The sequence below is a fragment of the Cervus elaphus genome, chromosome 25 (genome assembly GCF_910594005.1).
Source record: "Cervus elaphus chromosome 25, mCerEla1.1, whole genome shotgun sequence".
In the NCBI taxonomy this organism is placed as follows: domain Eukaryota; kingdom Metazoa; phylum Chordata; class Mammalia; order Artiodactyla; family Cervidae; genus Cervus; species Cervus elaphus.
Window position 1 is genome coordinate 41178432 of NC_057839.1, and position 22304 is coordinate 41200735.

General features: G+C 39.0%; 1 protein-coding gene across 1 annotated transcript in view; it reads right to left on the bottom strand.

Moving 5' to 3' along the window:
- Positions 1-1919: 1919 nt before the first annotated feature.
- The window catches only part of DNAJC21 (DnaJ heat shock protein family (Hsp40) member C21), a 29133-nt gene continuing 8748 nt past the window's right edge, over positions 1920-22304 (bottom strand). Inside the window, exons 3-12 of the mRNA XM_043887595.1 lie at positions 21334-21457; positions 20890-21012; positions 20192-20496; positions 19184-19335; positions 16649-16736; positions 13935-14093; positions 13480-13522; positions 8762-8934; positions 2900-2975; positions 1920-2407 (exon numbers count right to left, since the gene is read on the bottom strand). Of these exons, the coding sequence (XP_043743530.1) occupies positions 2240-2407; positions 2900-2975; positions 8762-8934; positions 13480-13522; positions 13935-14093; positions 16649-16736; positions 19184-19335; positions 20192-20496; positions 20890-21012; positions 21334-21457 (1411 nt within the window). The 3' untranslated portion in view covers positions 1920-2239. The remainder of the gene's footprint in view (positions 2408-2899; positions 2976-8761; positions 8935-13479; positions 13523-13934; positions 14094-16648; positions 16737-19183; positions 19336-20191; positions 20497-20889; positions 21013-21333; positions 21458-22304) is intronic.

Consider the following 22304-nt stretch of genomic DNA (forward strand, 5'->3'; position numbering starts at 1 on the left):
CTTCAATCAAGATAGTAGTTACCACTAAATTTAAATGAGATCAATGTAAAATATGAGCTCAAATATTTTTCAATATTCTGCTCTGCCTCAGACAAAACTGAATGTCTGTGAGTCAGCAAAAATAACATTTTACCCTTGGCATAACATATGTTTCTATTCTCCTCTTCAGAAGTAGATTGGAAATTCCCTTAAAACTTAAAGCACATTTAATTCAGCACATATACTGCTATCTGCAAATATTTTAACTGGAAAAGGTTTAATTTATCCAAATTCAACAAAATTGTATGTAAAGTTTCTGCATTTAAAAAAACATTCTCACATATACTATTGTATTTGATCTTAATAATTATCCTGTGTGCTAAATGGAGACAATATTATTATGCTAACAACTGAGTCAGACATAAGCAACATGAAGTTCAGAGAAGTTAAATGACTTATCAGCAGCATACACAGGATGAGATGTGAAACCTAATTTCCAATCACAACTGATGAAGCTCTCTTAAAAAGTATGGATGATTTTTGACAGTCAGAATAAAACTGACAAGTAACCCCAACCAATCTTCACATGTAGTAGTAATAAATTTGAATACACCTGCAGGGTTAGTACCTGCATGGAAAGCAAGGGAGATCTGAAGGGCGTCTGCAGGACACTATCTGCCTTTCCAGATGACTTCCAATTTTTTACTGATGATAAATAACCTGTGACTAATATGCCCTCCCATTCATTAATATCCCTATTCATGACTATGACCAATTGATTGCTCAAATTACAGGAAGGTGGTGAGTGTTCAGATGAAACTTGAGAGGAAAAGATCAAAGACAGAAAACTGGCTGGTATTTTCCCTAAAGGGACCAAGAAATGGAGGAAAACAATTAGAAAGAATTAGCAATAAGTTAGGGAGAAAGAGGAGAGGTAAAGAAAATAAACATCTATCTAAAATGAAAAAGATAAAAAATTTAGCCACAAATGCATCTTTTTAAGTCCATCGCACAAAATGGATCCATACCATCAATATTATCCATGAACAGTTCAGAAAAACTTGCCATCAGGGACCGTAGTGTGTTTTAGAGTTCATGCATAACTAAAGATTGCTTCATTTGATGATTCAAGGATATATGGAGAGAATTAACCTCACTGATCAGCAAGTATATATTTCAAAGCTAGTGAGTTCAAAATTACTTTCAAGTTCAGCTAAAAGCACTGCCTATTTAATCCATCCTAAAAACTGACTCGTCACTGATCCATGTACTCGACCACACTCATAAAGATTCTCCCTATTTCTTCTGATTTAATATTCATCCTTGCTACAGAATAGATGGCATAAATAGCAGCCCTGGAGAACAATCTTTCATTTAAAAAGTTTCTCTCCATTGAATGATGAAAAAACAAAAAACTTCTGAAAACAGTGAAAAAAAATCCAAGGAAGAATATCCTCTATTAAAAGAGTCAGAATATATTGTGAACCATGGGCTACCTGAATTCATCATGCTTTATACCTGTCACTGTGCATATTTATGAGAAGGAAGCACCCTATAAATTAATTTGTTCCAACTCCATGAGTCAAATCAGGGTGAAAAACCAAAAGATATATCCTATTGATAATTACCAGTAAAATCTCAAGTTAAACAGATATACCTTGTAGAAATACTATTGTTGAAAAACAACCATATATGTTCAATTAGTTTTCACTTATCATTATCCTCCGGGGGGCGGGAAATGCAGTAATCAACAACAGGTTATTTAGAAATGGTTTTAAAATCAGAACTGGAGTCATGGTATCAGGTGGAAAAAAAAAAATCCATGACGATTTTAAAATGATCTGAGTCATCAACAGATCATGAAACAGAACACAAAAGCACCAAATCATATAAAAGTACCTCATGTGAAATTCACAAAATAAAGCAGAAAGGAGAATTTGTATGTGTTAAAATAATTTAATTCTCCCTGTACATTTCTGTCCACATGAGCCAACAAAAGTCAAGAAAGCATACTTTACAATATTTACCTGTTTTGGGACATTCAAGTCAATTTCAGATGGCAAAAGTAGAATTCAGTCACTAATGACATGTTTAAAAAATATATATTAAACAAAAAAAATGTTTTTACAAGATAAAAAATAATTTTCCACAATGCAATAAATTGCAGATCACTGAAATTTTAACTCTTTAGATGATTTCAGTCCAGTTTTTGGTTTCAAAATCTAGAGACAACTGAAAGAAAAAAGCATTGGCAGAATTTCTATCTGTTTTTACGTTTCTCTTTTTTGTTTCGACTATTTGTTACACTGTTCAAAGATGTTGAGGATGAAGGTGCTCTTGCATGACCGGTGGCCTTTAGATGATCAAAAAGTTTGTTCCGGGATGGAAATTCACTATGGCAGGTTGTACAGCTGATAAGCACATCACTCTGACAAGGGGAGAAAAAAATCATAAATGAAAGCAAGTGTTATTATCTGAGAGCAATGTTTTCATGTTGAGATTAAATATCAAGCAATTGCAAAATACCAAGACAGACTCAGCAGAGGCAACTGTTCTTGGAAGCTGAGTTTCATTAACCAATACCATCAACTCTAAGGGTCTTGAGACATTCAAGAGCACATGCCGTAAGGATAAGGCCCTGGATTTCAAAGTAATGAAAAACACAACAGAAACTGTTCTGGTATAATCTGAGACGTTCAGGGTGCCTCTGTTTACCATAAAGAAAAAAATGTCAGTGGCACGTATATTCTGAATAAAATTTACATTCATCAAGGAAAACTGCTGATGGAGCCACACGCATGTAGCAGGTGAAGGGTTCACCAGGTACACACTTAAATCTTTAGATTAGACTCAAGGATGCAGATTACACTGCTTAGACAACAAGGTCCACGGAAAAGCTGTCAATATTGTTTGGACTTACCACTGTCTGTGGTTCAGCAGGTACTCTGACAGACTTTTTAGTATCTTTGGCTTTCTTTCCTTTGGGTTTAGAAACACTGGAAAATAAATGAAAGAATTCAGGCTAATTCAATAATAATGTACCCCCCTTTTAACTTGTCATCTAGAACCCAAGAAGATTCGAAAGAGTAACGTGCATTTTAAAGAAAAATTCATTCATTTTAATGGCCAAGTGAATTAATTTTCACATCTCAAATGAACAACTTTAAAAAACAACTTTAGAGGTAAGATTACATACCAAATTTGATACAAAAACAGAGGAATTTACTTTGAACTTTTTATTCAGTGCATTTTTGTAAAAAAAAAAAAAAAAAGTAAGTACTTAATACTCCATTTACTGAAGCAAACTATCTTCATGGCCAACCAGCAGTGCTCACAAATAACCTATGACATTAAGAGACAACTTGTTAAACCTGATTCAGCTAATGATAAACATTTCACCAGTTACACAGTGAAATGAGAAAAACAGACACTGCAATGCATTTTTCATATAATTAAATTTGTTAAATGTAAAGCATTTTCTTTTGTTAAAAGATGATGTCTTTCTGTTGATGTGATGAGTTTCTCTCCCCTGTATTCTATAACCCAGAGACTGCCAGTCAGTATATTCAGTTTCCTCCTGTTCTCCTTTAACTCCAAAAGATCCTCTGCTTAATCTGCTATGTAAATCTTCATTTTCCTCAGTGCTCTCATATTTTCCCTCATTTGTGCTAACCAAATTCTTACGGTAAAATCTGAGTGCAGCTATGTTTACAGAACAGATAGGATGGGTTATAACCAATGAGTTAAAATGCTGTCAAGCACTTCGTCAGAACCTAGGAGTCTGTATTAAGTTATGTGGTCTATACATTTAAAAGATGCTGACAAGTGGGGCTCCCCTGGTAGCTCGGTGGTAAAGAATCCACCTGCCAATGCAGGAGACACGGGTTCAATCTCTGATTCAGGAGGATTCCACACGCCACACAGCAACTAAGCCTGTGAGCCGGAACTACTGACGGAGGCTGTGTTCCAGGGCCCAGGGGCCACAGCTACTGAGTCTATCTGCCGCTACTACTCAAGCACTCTGGAGTCCATGCTCCACAGTAAGGAAAGCCACTGCAATGAGAAGCTCACAACCACAACTAGAGAGTAGCCTCTGCTCCCTGAAACCAGAAGAAAAAGGCCGCAGAGCAATGAAGATGCAGCATAGCCAAAAATAAGCACAAGTAAGTAAAATCTTTAAAAAAAAAAAAAAAAAAAAGATGCTGATAAGGAGTGTAACGCAACACTATGTAGTATTCAGTTCAGTTCAGTCGCTCAGTCGTGTCCAACTCTTTTCGATCCCATGAACTGCAGCACGCCAGGCCTCCCTGTCCATCACCAACTCCCGGAGTCCACCCAAACCCATGTCCATTGAATTGGTGATGCCATCCAACCATCTTATCTTCTGTCGTCCCCCTCTCCTCCTGCCCTCAATCTTTCCCAGCATCAGGGTCTTTTCAAATGAGTCAGCTCTTCACATGGGGTGGCCAAAGTATTGGAGTTTCAGCTTCAGCATCAGCCCTTCCAATGAACACCCAGGACTGATCTCCTTTAGGATGGACTGGTAGGATCTCCTTGCAGTCCAAGGGACTCTCAAGAGTCTTCTCCAACACCACAGTTCAAAAGCATCAACTCTTCGGCACTCAGCTTTCTTTATAGTCCAACTATTACATCCATACAGGACCACTGGAAAAACCATAGCCTTGACTAGATGGACCTTTGTGTGCAAAGTAATGTCTCTGCTTTTTAATATGCTGTCTAGGTTGGTCATAACTTTCCTTCCAAGGAGTAAGCTTCTTTTAATTTCATGGCTGCAATCACCATCTGCAGTGATTCTGGAGTCCAGAAAAATAAAGTCAGCCACTGTTTCCCCATCTATTTGCCATGAAGTGATTGGACTGGATGCCATGATCTTAGTTTTCTGAACGTTGAGCTTTAAGCCAGCTTTCTCACTCTCCTCTTTCACTTTCATCAAGAGGCTCTTTAGTTCTTCTTCACTTTCAGCCATAAGGGTGGTGTCATCTGCATATCTGAGGTTATTGATATTTCTCCCAGCAATCTTGATTCCAGCTTATGCTTTTCCAGCCCAGTGTTTCTCATGATGTATCTGCATAGAAGTTAAATAATCAGGGTGACAATACACAGCCTTGACGTACTCCTTTTCCTATTTGGAACCAGTCTTTTGTTCCATGTCCAGTTCTAACTGTTGCTGCCTGACCTGCATACAGATTTCTCAAGAGGCAGGTCAAGTGGTCTGGTATTCCCATCTCTTTCAAAAGTTTCCACAGTTTATTGTGATCCACGCAGTCAAAGGCTTTGGCATAGTCAATAAAGCAGAAATAGATGTTTTTCTGGAATTCTCTTGCTTTTTCAATGATCCAGCAATTTGATCTCTGATTCCTCTGCCTTTTCTAAAACCAGCTTGAACATCTGGAAATTCACGATTCACGTATTGCTGAAGCCTGGCTTGGAGAATTTTAAGCATCACTTTACCAGCATATGAGATTAGTGCAACTGTGTGGTAGCTGGAGCATTCTTTGGCATTGGAATGAAAACTGAACTTTTCCAGCCCTGTGGCCACTGCTGAGTTTTCCAAATTTGCTGGCATATTGAGTGCAGCACTTTCACAGCATCATCTTTCAGGATCTGAAATAGCTCAACTGGGATTCCGTCACCTTCACTAACATTGTTCGTAGTGAAGCTTCCTAAGGCCCACTTGACTTCACATTCCAGGATGTCTGGCTCTAGGTGAGTGATCACACCATCATGATTATCTGGGTCGTGAAGATCTTTTTTGTACAGTTCTTCTGTGTATTCTTGCCACCTCTTCTTAACATCTTCTGCTTCTGTTAAGGTCCCTACCATTTCTGTCCTTTATTGAGCCCATCTTTGCATGAAATGCTCCTTTGATATCTCTAATTTTCTTGAAGAGATCTCTAGTCTTTCCCATTCTATTGTTTTCCTCTATTTCTTCACATTGATCGCTGAGGAAGGCTTTCTTATCTTTCCTTGCTATTCTTTGGAACTCTGCATTCAAATGGGTATATCTTTCCTTTTCTCCTTTGCTTTTCACTTCCCTTCTTTTCACAGCTATTTGTAAAGCCTCCTCAGACAGCCATTTTGCTTCTTTGCATTTTTTCTTGGGGATGGTGTTGATTCCCATCTCATGTACAATGTCACGAACCTCCATCCATAGTTCATCATTTCCCACTTCCACTGAATAGTCATAAGGGATTTGATTTAGGTCATACCTGAATGGTCCAGAGGTTTTCTCCACTTTCTTCAATTTCAGTCTGAATTTGGCAATAAGGAGTTCATGATCTAAGCCACAGTCAGCTCCCCGTCTTATTTTTGCTGATTGTATAGAGCTTCTCCATCTTTGGCCGCAAAGGATATAATCAATCTGATTTCGGTGTCGACCATCTGGTGATGTCCTTGCGTAGAGTCTTCTCTTGCATTGTTGGAAGAGGGTGTTTGCTATGACCAGTGTGTTCTCTTGGCAAAACTCTATTAGCCTTTGCCCTGCTTCATTCTGTACTCCAAGGCCAAATTTGCCTCTTACTCCAGGTATTTCTTGACTTCCTACCTTTGCATTCCAATCCCCTATAATGAAAAGGACATCTTTCTTGGCTGTTAGTTCTAGAAGCTCTTGTAGGTTTTCATAGAACTGTTCAACTTCAGCTTCTTCAGCGTTATTGGTCATGCATAGACTTGGATTACCGTGATACTGAATGGTTTGCCTTGGAAACGAACAGAGATCATTCTATCATTTTTGAGACTGCATCCAAGTACTCCATTTCGAACTCTTTTGTTGACTATAATGGCTACTCCATTTCTTCTAAGGGATTCCTGCCCACAATAGTAGATATAACGGTCATCTGAGTTAAACTCACCCATTCCAGTCCATTTTAGTTCATTGATTCCTAGAATGTCAATGTTCACTCTTGTCATCTCCTGTTTGACCACTTCCAATTTGCCTTGATTCATGGACCTAACATTCCAGGTTCCTATGCAATACTGCTCTTTACAGCATCGGACCTTGCTTCCATCACCAGTCCCATCCACAACTGGGTGCTGTTTTTGCTTTGGCTCCGTCCCTTCATTCTTTCTGGAGTTATTTCTCCACTGATCTCCAATAGCATATTGGGTACCTACCAACCTGGGGAGTTCATCTTTCAATGTCCTATCTTTTTGCCTTTTCATACTGTTCGTGGGGTTCTCAAGGCAAGAATACTGAAGTGGTTTGCCATTCCCTTCAGCCAGCTTTGAAAATATCAAGAAAAAGACACAATGACATAAAATGCAACAGATTCAACATTTACTAATTTACAAAATAACATCAGAGAGGCCACAAATATATCCAACATTTAGCATTGAGGCTAATTTGGGAAAATTTAGGATAATATTCCCAAAGAACAACTTACCATATTATGAAAGACAGCTACATCTCTGAAGCTAGTATCTGAGACTCTATTTCTAAAATGTACTTTAGAGGAGATATAATGTATTCATATGAATATACTCCAGAATACTGCAGTAATTTTGTATGGAGAGGGTAGACTTATTGTGGTATTAATTCATAATGTATATAAATGTGAAATCACTATGTTATATACCTGAAACTAATGTTGTATGTTAATGCTAATAAAAAATAAATAAGAAGAAAAAAAATGTACTCCAGACACACACACACATGTAGCAGGTAGTTAGTGTCCATGCACTGCAGAGAAGCAGCAGAGGGGTCCTGCAGAAAAGCAGTGGGCATCAGGATACTGGGGGCGGGGGGGGGGGGGTGGCGGCGGTAGTGGGGTGTCTACCCCAGCTCCACCACTCCTCAGCAGTGAAGAGGTCACCTGAATTCTGATTCTTTTTCTCACATCACTAAGTGAGGAAACAGAATTTTATTGGTGGTTGCCAAAGTCTGACTGTGAGCACTGAGTACCCCTTTTCCGCCCCCAGTGACACCCACACAGAAGCCATATGGAAAATAAACAAAAATACTTCAGCTCTAGATGAAGGAGGTGCTCAGGGGCCTGGAACCCCACCTTTTGGCCCACCGCTCATGCGCCCAAGCAGCCCCCAAGGGACCTTTACAGGACAGCAGGGCCCCACGGAACTAGCAGAGCTGGGTCCTCCATGCAGTCAGCCAGCCTTTCCACTTACCAGTTTTTGTTCTAGGGCAAGTCATTTACCCCAGACTCAGTTTCCACATGTGTAAAATGGGGACACACACCAAGGATCAGAGTATGTGCGACCCCCTCTTCCCGCTTTCCACTCTCCAGTCTTCAAGGCAGCCACATCACTCATCTCCTGAGTGACACCTCCCCCTCGCCAACCCCGGAGGCCTGGGCAGCACCATGACTCCCGGGCAACCAGAGAGCGAAGGCCCCAAGCTGGCACATCCACCCTGATGCCCTGTGCTGGGGCCGAACGCAGGCTGCCTGGCCTGAGTGTGGAGGTTTGGACAGTGATGCTCAGGTGAGTGGGGCATGGCCTTGTCTGTAGCCTCACCAAGGATTACCGACCCAGCACAAAATAAGGACTTCACCAGAATGAGAAAAACAGAAACTCGGTCCATGAAACTCCTTTCTGCTTTGGGCCATGCTGCCGAAACATCTGAGCACACTGTCTAGCATTCTCCCTCCAACATCATCCTTGGTAGACATACCTGTGTATGAATAAGTCACAGATACATCCAACTCACAGCGTCCATCATGGGAAAGGGTGTTTTACTTGATACATGAAAAGCCATCCTCACTACCAGTACAAGTAATTAAGAAAACAACACACAACTCTGACTTACCTTTTAGCCTCAGTTTTGGGGTCATCACACAGTTCCACAGTCTCTGTGACCCCAACATTTTCTTGGAGACTATCTTCTGATTCTTTGGCACTATTTTGATTTAGGTTGGTATCTTCCGGGTCAACCTTTACTCCTTCTCCAGTTCCGTTTTCATTGAAATTATCATCATAGTTCTAGGTAAGAAAACATGTGCGCCATTACAAAATAAATACTGTAATACCACTAGTTTTTTATGTTATGTTACCAAACAGCTATAATAAACAATGGTCATGTCCTATACACTCTAGTAGGAGGACATCTTCAGGGTATAAAAAGGAGAGGCAGAAAAGAAGAATATGAATGTCCATTAGAGAAATATTAAATTAGGGGAAACTGGAAACAATCCAAATATTCAGTAAATGAATGGTTGAACAAATGAAGGAAAATTATAGAGCTCTTCAAAGTCACGTTTCCAAAGACACTGATTCAATTATGTGGAAAACGAGAACACACTAGCAAAAACAGAAGAGAGAAAATTATATATAACCTTTGATTACAACTTAATTCAACATTAAGGAATATCCTTAGGCAGAATTAGGGATGATATTGATAGTCTCCCATAGTTTCCAAATGATCCAGCAATGAACAACTATTTTACATTGGAAAAAAGAAAACAGTAAGAAACAGGCATTACACAAGAAAAAACACCTCACAAATGTATTTCCACTAAATGCGACTGACTTTCTTTTGCCTTGGGTAATGTTTTGCCACATTTGTTTTCTCCTTCTTTTCTCCCCTTGTTCCCTTTCTCTGCAAAACGTCCCCCCTTGACTCCCATCCCCAGAACTATAAAAGCAAGCTGCAGGAAGATACCATGTCTGTCCTAAGATCATTCTCCTTCCTATCCAGTTCCCTCTTCACACTCATTATCTGTTACAAAATCCATATAAGTATTGCAGTAATGTCCTTTTTTACAGGGCTTCCCTGATGGCTCAGTGACAAAGAATCTGCCTCCCAACGCAGGAGATGCGGGTTTGATCCCTGTGTCGGGAAGATCCCCTGGAGAAGGTAATGGCAACCCACTCCAGTATTCTTGCCTGGAGAATCCCATGGACAGAGGAACCTGGTGGGCTACAGTCCATAGTGTCGCAGAAGAGTCAGACAAAACTTAGTGACTCAACAACAGTTACTTCCTCATGATTAAATTCAGGTTAAACATTTCTAGCAGGAATGTTACAGACATAATGCTGTGCCCTCAGTACATTTTATCAGGAAGCAAAATGTCGCTTTCCATTTCTCAGTGATTAAAGTCTCATCATTTGGTTAAGATGGTTACTGTTGGATTTTTCTACTGTAAAGCACCTTTTTCCTTTTTTAATAAGTAATAAACAGAATGTATCAGTATCTTCTTTCCTAATAACTATTTACCCCAAGGATCTGGCATCTATTGTTGATTCTTATGTGAACCATTTATTATACTGGTGGGTCCAGAATAGTCCTGCCATTTGCATTTGTATTAATTCATATTCTTGGAGTGATGCCTTCCCATCTGCCTCCTTTCTCAAACTCTCTTTTTTAAAGCTCAATATAGACTCGTGATTTTTTTTTAATAAAACCAATATGTGAAATCTATCACCATTATTCTTTTTGACTCCTCAACATTTCCCATATTTGGCAAGCTCATGAGCTGACTTCTGGGTACTTCTGACTTATTCCCATCAATTTTTGAATACTCCCTTTATTTCCAGCATCGATAATCCAGGCTCACCTTGTACTTTCTCTGTCTCGGCCCTAGAATCAGTCATTTTCCCAAGGACCAAATCCTGACTCCTTTTATTGGGGAAGGGGCTGTAGAAACTAAGATGTGTGTACTATATATGCTCACTGCTACAGGGTGTCACTGCTTCGGGGCCCTCAGTGTATGCTGAGCATTTGTGTCTTGTTTATTTTTTTAATATCATACCTCCAATTCCAGTACTTCATTAGTGTTCTCTCCTTCCCTCAATCTATACCTGTATTTCCCTTCTCCTACCACAAAATCTGTTTCCTGACAACATTAGTATATTTATTTGCTTTCTTCTATAATATACATAAAATAGTTTCAAAAATACCACACCAATATCACTAAAATATCTAAGTAAAGTTTAAGATTTTTTTCTTTTGCAGTTAATTTTGTCTTCAGGGTATGTCCCACGGATGGTGTTCAGAGTGCTACATTCAAAGTTTCTTACACTAATTCTTCCTTGTTGTCAGCAAGAGGGTTTTATTTGTTTACACTCAATTTCAATTTTCTGGGGTTTTCTTTTACAATCCTTGTTGGCTTATGCAAATTTTTTTGACAATACAGAAAACTCCCAACCTGAAGTTTCATGATTCTCAGTATCTGCTGCTTTCTGCTCCTTTATCTACCTGTATGTGTCTCCACACCACCTTTCCCTTCAAAAAGAGCTTAGAAAAAATCCAGGGAAAAGTGCTACAGAAAACTAGATCTGAATTGGGGCTTTCTCCCTGATATAATCAGAAACCATAGGTATCATCAAGGAATACATATACCTTTGGAGAAAAAAAATGGGGTGGTAAATATCTTCCTTGGTAAGAAAATACAAATATATGTGCTTACTGCTGCACTCTTAGGACCTACTGGGTATAAATTCCTCTCTATTCTGTCTTTTCCAGTGGTTCTGGCACACAAGAAAAAAGTGTTCTAAACTAATGACTAGAGAGTTTTTGGGTGGAAAATGACATGAGTCATTTTATAAAAGGAATATACAATTTGCTGTGTGGTTTTATAACCGAGGCAAAAAGTTCCAAGTCACAGTTTTAATAGTGATTAATTCATGTGTCATGATAACTTCTGAAGTATAAAACAGCTGTTCCGCGCTTAGCAGCTCAGTCGTGTCTGACTCTTGGCTACCCGTAATGGACTGTAGTCTGCCAGGCTCCTCTGTCCATGCGAATTCTCTAGGCAAGAATAATGGAGTGGGTTGCCATGCACTCCTCCAGGGAGGGGATTCTCCCAACCCAGGGATCGAATCCAGGTCTCCAACACTGCAGGTGGATTTTTTACTGACTGAGTCACCAGGGAAGCCTAAGAATACTGGAGTGGGTAGCCTAACTCTTCTCCAGGGGATCTTCCCAACAAGGAATCGAACCAGGGTTTCCTGCATTGCAGGTAGATTCTTTACCAGCTGAGCTACCAGGGAAGCCCAGGAAACAGCTAAAAATTACCGAACATAAACCATTTGGATAAACAAGCCAAATCTAAAGTCTTATGAAAAATTATTAGTGCATTACCTAAGTTTTCATAAAAACACTTCCAATTTTTTAAAAAACTACAGTTAACATTTAATACTTAATATAAGCTAACATAATTAGATCACCTTTAGACAGCACAGAAATCAATTCCATTCCCTGTAGAATCACTAAATATCCTTAGGAAAATGGACAAGTTCATTTTGTTTTTATAGGTTCAAAAAATCCACAAAATTGTGTTACACATATTAACAACATGTATGTGACACAATATGTTGTGTTACAACATACTTTTAGTTAAAAGTGATTCTTAAGATAGAAATTCAATATGAATCCCCAAGGTAAAATATTTAAATGACTTACTGAGTAATATAAACTTTTTTTTCAAGAATCACAATCACTACAAGTTTCTAAGCAAATACTCCTTTTTTAAGCACCTTAAAAAAATTATAGTTAATTCCCAATGTTGTATTGGTTTCAGGTTTTCAGTAAAGTGATTCAGTTACATATATATTTTTCCAATTATTTTCCATTATGTTATTATAAGATATTGAATATAGTTTCCTGTGCTATACAATAGGTCCTTGTTATTTAACTATTTTATATACAGTAGAGTATATATGTTACTCCCAAACACCTAATATTGCCTCTCCCTATCGCTAATCCCATTGGTAACTATAAGCTTGGTTTCTATGTCTGTGAGTCTATTTTTGGTTAGTTCATTTGTATCATTTTTTCAATTCCACATGCAGGTGATATTTTATGATTTTTAGCTTTGCCTGACTTACTTCACTTAATCTCTAAGTCCATTCACTTTGTGCAAATGGCATTATTTCATTCTTTCTAAATAGCTGTGTATATGCACCACACCCTATTTATCCATTCATCTATTGAAGGACACTTGCTTCCATGTCTTAGCTACTATAAACAGTGCTTCTATAAACACTGGGGTGCATAGATCTCTTCAAATTATAGAGTTTTCTCCAGATACATGCCCAGAAGCAGGAAAGCAAATTTTCCCTTTCCAAATTTTCATTTACACTGTTGGCAAAATAAACTTGGATATACAAATGATCAACCCTTACATTTTCATATATTTATGAGGTGAACGGCTACCTTGATTTAAAAATCTTACCATCATGTGTGTCTAGATGTTTTTAATGTGATCCCTCAGTTAATCCATACTACGAGAATTCCACATGCAAATTTTGTAAACACACAGACAACAGTAACTAGGTCAACTGACCACATATATAAGGCCCTGCGTTGCAGGTGGATTCTTTACCAGCTGAGCTACCAGGGAAGCCCATATAATAAGGCAAAGCACTGAAAAACCAAAATACTTTCAGCTTCTTTTAATCTGTTTTACAATCAATATGAAATTAGAGTGTGAAAGTTCCACTCCTTAATACAGTTTACACTAAATAAACAAGAGCGCTCCAACTTAACATTTGATATTGAATGTTAATAAAACTTTTTCAATGTACCTGTGCTGGTTTCTGTTTCTTTTTCTTCTGTTTTTTAGAAAGCCTAAGAACAAATATAGATCAAAATGTCAAATATTTGACTAAGTAAAAAGAAAAAATACCAAAATACTAGCAATACAAAGAATAACATTAAAAAATATTGAGTATCATAAAGCATTAAAAGAAAAATACCCACATTATCATTTTAGAAAAATATAGTAGTGGTTCAATTGATAGTAAAGCACATCAATTAGCCAGTTATAAAACTGCTATTAATAGTCATAATACAGTCTGTAAAAATTATGTCTGACATCATGCTTTTATCCATTTCAATACTTAAAAGTTCTCTTAACCTTCTAGTTTCTTCCAAAATGCAGACAATATTAGCATAACAGAATAATTTCCCTGCAATAAAACAGCTTTTAAATGCAACCTCTAAATGGGCTAAGTAGGTCTAGTGACTTTTTTAGAAGTACTTTTGTTTTGGCGCATCCTCCATCTCTTCCTCGGAATTGGCATTCAGACTGTTTTCATCAGTTTGAGGTCCTGAAAAATTTGCATCCTCCTCCTCCAACTGTTGTTTTAACAAGGCAACCATTTCCCGATGCTTCTTTGATTTTTCATGATTCCTCATACTGAAAGGACAAGTTGAAATGAGTGACTGCAATGGGATTAATTCACAGATGCCCAACTGTGTTGCTGGATGAATACAACCAAGCTGAAATCTACTTTTTTCCCATTAGCGAATCATCAGTGATACTATAAGGAGACACAGAACCCTTTTGGGATTTCTTAGGCATTTAAGTACACTGGAAGCCCATGACTGTTCTTTTTTCCTGTATTCCAGCATTCCGCCCCCCCGCCACCTTCCCTTTGTCCTCTTATCTACATAGTTTCTTCCTATCTTTTTTTTTCGTCAAATGTTCTATATTTTTCCTTTCCCATTCTAAGAATTCAAACCGTCATCACTGTTTTCTCTTAATCACTTAAGTATGGCTAAGTGGAAAATCACAAAGCAAGATTCTAACATTTAAAGGGAGACCCCTTGGATCTCAGAAATCGTGATATGAGGCCTTGAAGTATAGGAGTAGTTTATGTCCTTTTGCTTTTTTTCTAGAACGGTCTCTCTTCTCACTCCCACTACCCTAAACATAAGTTCAGATGCATCTCTACCGTTCTGTGTGAGTCTATATAAGCGATGTCTATCTCAGTGCTCCCATGGGCAACTAAATAACACTTAACAAAATAAAACTGACAACACTAAAGGACTAGATCTCATCCTGTTCAGATCTGGATTTTCTAGTGGGGGTTGCCTACTTTTCGTTCCCACTAAAATTCTCCTTAAGAACGAAGTTTTCAGGAGAAACTGGAACATTCTATGCCGGAAAGTAAGAGTTCAAAAATATGACTCAGACACGTCAAAGGACACAGGAGTCAGGTTGATGGAAGTGTCACTGAACACACCTGGGAAATTCTGAGCATAAAAAGGGCAATGATGAATTTAACATACTGACACAAAATTCCTAAATTCATTCTGACAACAGACATGCAGATCAATGCTCTCATGTACAGCAGCAGGTCAAATGACGACTTCTGATGCAGGAGTGCTGGCACCGGAAAAGCCTCATTTTGAGACAATTCTAGTGAAGACTGGTACAAGATGAAATCATCAATAAATGTTAAATCTAGGAAGGAAATTTTGATCAAGGGAAAGATTATTTGTAGGGATTTAAAATGTCTCCCCACATATTAAACATGCTACAAGGGAAAACATTGCAAGGGGAAAAATACTAACTATACAGTGGAAAAATAAGGCAACACCCTGACTGGATGACCAAAATCATCACCAGCCATGAGGCGGGCAGCCGTCTGTGCTTCTAGACAGAAACCCTGAGAGCAACACAGGTGTGTACAGCACTCTAGCTAGGACCGAGCAACCTGAATCTAATCATGAGGCAACGGACAAACCCCAAGTGAGAAATGGCTCTGCTTAAAAAGACATTTGAAAGGTCAGTACTCTTCCAAACCGTCAATGGCACAGACAAGGGAACTGGTCCAGATTAAATGAGACCAAATAAATAAATGCAATAATACGTGATCCTACACTAGATCCTATACTGAAGCTAGGAAAATGCTACATAGGACGTTAACAAAGAATCAACTAACAAAAGTGAAATACGGGTAGTAAATGAAATGAAAGGACTGCGTCAGTGTTCTAAATTTCCTGAAGCTGACAGCTGTGATTATGTGAGAGAATATCCTTATTCTTAAGGAATATATACTGAAGTATTTAGAGGTGAAGGAGCATTACACACGTAACTTGCTCTCGGATTATTCCAATAAAAATCTTGTCTATGTGTGGAAAGAGAATAAGCACATGCGAACGGGGTGAAATGTGAGCAAAAGGTGAACTGAGCACTCTATATTCTATTCATGCAACTTGCCAGTTTGACATTCAGTTTCCAGATAAAAAATAAATTTTCAAACCTCCTTCCTTGTTGCTTTTGTTTCCTTGTTTGGTTCTAACTTGTCTGCCTCCCACCGCTCCTTATGACACTCACTTTTCCCTGGGGTTACACGGTGGTACCACTTGGGATTCCCACAGCCCCATCTCCATTGTTGACCTCTGCCTTCTCTACTGCACACGTTCTGCTTCTTTCTCCCTTGCTAGTTCTCCTTTCGTTTTCTCCCATATTTGCCCCCTCAGCCCCTGAGTTAGGACAGTATCCTTTTTAATACTTCTCCCTTCATCACTGTTCCCCTATGACAAAGTCTTGCCACTTCAGCAAATACACTACAGGCAGGACAGATCTGAAGGTCTTGGGTTGGGGGCCACGGTCTGCAAGGCAGTTTGATGGCTGGACGTGAGTGTGCACATTAGTGGAGAGAGGGGACCAGCCTCAGCTCCGCGCCCCCTTGCCTCTGTGACTTTGCCTTTTTCACCAAAACAAGCAACGTTTCTTTCTGGAGACAGCAGACACGTTTAAAGAGGAACATGGAATGAATGAGTATCAGTACACCAAGCTTAACTGCTGGTACAGATGGTTCTCCCTTCTCCACTGGGAAGATATTCCTCCAAGATAGAAGGTGAGGGCTCACGAACAACTGCTCTGAGCATCTTCTTTAAGGACTTTGAAAGTGTTATACCTCACCTCAAAAGAAGAGGTGAGTGCAGAGATAGTAAACTTACGCCTTTTCAGTCTTGAAAGACTTATCACATGCGGGGCAGTAAAGGCCATCATAAAGTTCTGCGTCCTCGGCCTCATCGCTGTCTTTACCTACCAGAGGGAAGCCTACAGTGAGAATCCTGTTTGATTAGAACATAAATCTAAAACATGTTAGCAAGTTACATCTCTTTGGTAAGGACCTAAAATTGCACACAAATTAGAAACTAAAATTTGTTACTTCTTCACCAAGAAAAAAACAATTGTTACCAGGATTTGAGCTGGCTTTTTAAAAGCAGCACTGAATTACAGGGGAAGCCTTTCAAATAAATCACCTTATCTTTCAAGTCCTTTTTATAAGTCTACTCAGAAGATGATTCAAAAAATTCTCAAGAGTCCTAGATGTCTGCTAACCTCAGAAAATCAAATGTCACTTTCATATTTCTACCACAAAGCAGTTTTTTCAACAAGTTCAGTTCAGTCGCTCAGTCCTGTCTGATACAAATGTAAAAGTGAAAAAGTTAGTCGCTCAGTCATGTCCTACTCTTTATGATCCCATGGACTGTACCCACCAGGTTCCTCTGTCCATGAAATTCTCCAGGCAAGAATACTGGAGTGGGTAGCTATTCCCTTCTCCAGGGGATCTTCCTGACCCAGGGATCAAACCTGGATCTTCTGCATTGCAGGCAGATTCTTTACCATCCGAGCCACCAAGGAAGCCCATACAAATGGAAATACAGTATAGTACCTATAACTGTAATCTACTTTTAAACACTTAAGTAAGCTTAAATAGCTTATGATATTCCTTATGAGAAAGATGGTTCACAAAACAGCATATTATATGTAAACTCCAACACTGTCTTCATAGATTTTATAAGCTTGAAGCTTTATTACAATGGAATAATTACTATCAGTACTGACCCTTTACAAAACCTAACCTCTGCTGAAAGTCTTTGCACAATCTCACATTCTATCTTTAGAAGAAATAAACAAGTAAACTGCTTGCTGTTTCAGATTTATTACAGGATCAAGATCCCAAGATATCTCTCCTATATTCTACATTTTGCTTTTTTATAATAAGTAATGGTAGTATGATTCTGAAGGACATTCTGAAATAATCAAAATAGCACCTATGTTTAGTATAAGATACTTTCTAATTATGTGTATGCTTTCAAATAGCTTATTCAAATAGTGAAAAAAGAATATTGAATTTGAAGACATAATCTCCACTAAGAATGTTTTCCTATGTTCTCAGACACATACCAGAGCTTCTCAGAGTCCTAGTTTCTTCATCAGTAAAACAGAGGTAATTACATGATCGAAACCTACATTCAAGGGGTACAGTGGGAGGACAAAGCAAGGTCTTGTGTGTGAAAGCACCTTACAGATTGTAAAACCCTACATAATCATGTCACCTTACATTTATAAGGCGCTTTATAGCTCTCAAAGCACTTTCACACACACTACTTCTAATTCATTAAGGAAACGTTCCATTTCCTAATCATTTGGAGCAAAAAGAAGTGCCATTTTACCATCTGAGCTATTACTCAATGAAAAGCCACACTTGTAAATAAGGTAAAATTAATTAAACTATTTAATTAAACTATTAGATCACTTAATTTTTTATCATGGAATAGCCAGAGACAGTGGGGAAAGTCAGGTATATTGATCACTATTCTCAACAATGCCCAATCCTCTCCTTTTATGGTAGTCACATGCCTGTGCTCTAATGACAGAGGCAGAGAAAAGACACATTTCAGCACAAAAAAGAAGCCCCTCTACAGGTCAGAAATGAGACAACTTATATATACCAGACAGGCTTCTGCACAACACCAGCTTTTCCGGAAAGAGTTACTATTAAAATTTGACCTACTATTTAATTGCATTTTTAGAAAATAACCAGTTGTACCTGATAATATGCCCACTTCTCACTATATTTATGCAGACAAATAGTTTAAAACATGGTCAGAAAATTGTGAATGAAATTATCGCAATGATACTGTGTACTTCCATAGACTACCTTCAGTTTGCCATGCCAAATTGTTTTTCAATTATCTGCCATATTTAAGAACTGGGAGATGGCACATTAAAATCCAATTTCCAGCCTCATTCTCAAAACAAACATGAAACTGGCAACACTTGGCTGGAACCCAGGTGTTCTTTAGGTGTCCACCCGCTCGCCCTCCCGTTCCTTGCTGTGTCCCTGAACTCTTTGCAGGTGCTTGTGAGCATCCTGCGGAGAAGGCAATGGCAACCCACTCCAGTACTCTTGCCTAGAAAATCCCATCGACGGAGGAGCCTGGTAGGCTGCAGTCCATGGGGTCACTGAGAGTTGGACACGGCTGAGTGACTTCACTTTCACTTTTCTGCATTGGAGAAGGAAATGGCAACCCAGTGACCTTGCCTGGAGAATCCCAGGGACGGCGGAGCCTGGTGGGCTGCCGTCTATGGGGTTGCACAGAGTCGGACACAACTGAAGCGACTTAGCAGCAGCAGCAGTGAGCATCCTGAGTGCAAAATAAAAGCATTCCCTGTAGCATTTAATGAATGGAGGAAGTTACCATCCTGTCCATCTCTGAGCTCCTGGTCTTCCACTTCATCTTCACCGGATCCATCTCCAAACTGCTTTTCATACTGCGCCTCCATCTCCCTGAGCTCCTTTTCCAAGTCAGCTACCGCCATCCAGGTCTGCTCTCTGTACTGCTCTGCCAGCCTGGATACACACGGCACGGTCTCTGCATTGGTTTCATTTACTTCTGGGACTTAAAACCCATCCTCCCCAATTGTCCATGCCTACAGACTCAAAACCTGTGCTTGGCTGAAACGGGCCAAGTCACTTCAATCTGTTAGCGGTTGGGTGGTTGATTTTAATCGCTCTGCTAGATAACAGGTTTTGAAACATCTAACTCTCAGCAACTTACTAAAAGTCTTCAGGTGGTTTTAAATCCTAAGTGTCAATGTAAGTGGCACTTTCCCAAAGATGAGGTGGGTAGAACTTTCAAGTAGATAGTTTTTTAAAGAATGCTATAAAGCTCTGGACACAATGCTTTTATAGTGACTCAAAACAACAGAACTTTAAGGCACTAAGTCTCTAAGAGTATACTAACAAAGTAGAGTACTGCGTGGGACTTAAAAGCAGAGCCCTGGACTGACTTCAGGCTCCAATTCCCACCTCCGCAATTTATTAGCTATGTGATCTTGGGCCTGTCTCATTTCCTCCAAAGAAAGAGGATAAAAACCAGAACTTTCATCACAGCACTGCTGCAAGAAAAGCACTTAGGATGTGGCCTTGTACAGAATGAGAATTCAATTAATATTAGTTATTATTAAATGTTATAAGAGTCTGTAAAGGATCTCAAGTGTAAATGGGCCTCTGAAGGAAAACACCCAACTTAAAAGAAAAACTTTTTCATAGCTGATGAAAAGACATCATCCCAGTGCCAGGACATAAAAAGAAAGCTGAAGCCAGGGTGAGGATCAAACCCCCTTGAAAGCACCAGGTCAGGTATCCATGGCGTTTCTGGGGACCGGCACCTACGTCTAGACAGGCTCCAGCCCGGCCCACATACTTGGCCTGTTTTAGCTTCTGCTGCCGCCTCATCGCCTCAGCTTTCCTGGCTTTCTCTGCATTTTGTTCTTCCACGAGTTTTCGATGAGCCTGCACTCTTCTATCCCTTTTACGGATGAAAGCGACCAGCTGACGGACGAGCTCATTCTTCTCTTTCCTCGCTTTGTCCCGGATCTTTTTGTTTTCTTTTTCCATGGCTCGCTTCTCCCAGCGGTTTGAAGCCTGCCGTGTGTCATATTCTTCTTTCCAAGCAAAGTTCTTCTGAGTGCAGAAGCTCTGCCAGTAAGCATAGAAAGGGTGGACCACCTGGGGACAAGGGAAGCAAGCGGAACACTCGTTTTCATTTGGATTTTTTTTCCAGTAAGGCCATAAATACTGATGCTGCAAAACACCTAACCTCTTTTCTTTATATATATAAATATATATATATAACATTACTATTAATCAATAGAGAAGACAGTCCTTTGAAGGCTTTACACAGTAACTCTTCAGAATTAATTTGATGAGGAAATTAATGGAATGGGACCATGATCAAGAGGAAAAAGTAAAGAGGGGAGGGGATCAAGAAAAACAAAAGATAAGAGAGTCACAGTACAAGACGGAGAACTAGAACCTCTTTTTTAAAAAAAAAATAAAGAAATGGGGAAAAGACACACTGATAAATGCTAATTACAAAATGGTAGTGAGTGTTCCTTTTACCGTATCATAGTCACTCTGGGAGTCTCCAAAAGTTGGGAAATCTTCCATGTCCTCTTCTAAAGCAGATTCTAGTTCTTCCTTTGCAATCATTTCAAAAACATTACGGTACACTGTATAAAAGCCCTAAAAAACAGTAACAGAAACACAAATTCTTAACACTTTTGTAGTCTACTCATAGAATAAGATTTTTAAATGTAACATGAAAATTTTTAATTAAAAAAAAAATTTTAACTGTTAAAAAAATTTACAGTCCCAAGCTCTGTCACTGCAAATACATTTAGGTTTCAACTGAAGGTTGAATGCTGACAGGTTAAATATGAAGGCAATGTTTCTCAGTTTTCAAATGAGTAGTCTATCACTTTCTATTTTCAAATAATTTTAAGAATTTGCATTCAAGAGTCTTACTTAAATGCTTTATAAATTATCAGTGAGTTCACTTCTTACCTTTTCATCATCACCATAACCAGAGTAGCAGGTAACAGTGAAATAGTGAAGCAAATCTAAGCTGTCATCTTGATATTCTCCATCAAGCCCACCTTTAAGCAGAGCCTCTCTATGATTATCATACCTAAGCAAAAAAAAAAAAAAAAAATTAGCAACAGTGAAGGCTGAATAAGTAAGAATTCAAAAGATCCCTTACTCTGAAACAGTCAAAATATAACTTCTTTACACTTTAACGTGGCCAACCCACAACCAAAACCTTGAAGAAAAATATCAACAGTTAAAGACTTAATAGCTTCCCAGGTGGTTCAGTGGTAAAAAATCTGCATGTCAACACAGGAGACAATCCCTAGGTTCAATCCCTATGCTCAGTCCCTTGGCTGGGAAGATCCCCTGGAGAAGGAAATGGCAAACCACTCCAGTATTCTTGTTGGAATAATCCCACAGACAGAGGAGCCTGGTGGGCTATAATCTATGGTTCTGCAAGAATCTTCGACAGAACTGCTGATTAAAACTTCGACTGCAATTCCAAGTCCATTATAGTTATTATATGATACTAGCCATATATGAAACTAGCCAACATGAAGAGGGGAGTTTAATAAGCTAGGGAATTTCTACTCTCCCAGAAAAGTAGGAGCACTTTCACCAGAAAAAAGCCTAAGTCAGACAGTAGTAGACATCACCTGCTCCATAGACTAAATACACTTTTGGGATCTGGGAATTTACCAACATGGACATGAGTAACACTCTCCTAGTGTTTCTGTAAACCATCTAAGAACTTCACACACATACAACTGACCCTCACTCCATAAAGTCAATTATTATCCTTGTTTGATACAACAAGAAATTGAAGCTCAGCAATATTAAATAATGTTGCCCACAATCATAAAGCCAATAAGCAGCAGAGCTAGAATTCAAAACCATGAGTCCAGCATCAGAAGAACCACACTCCTTGCCACTGTGCCGAACTGCTT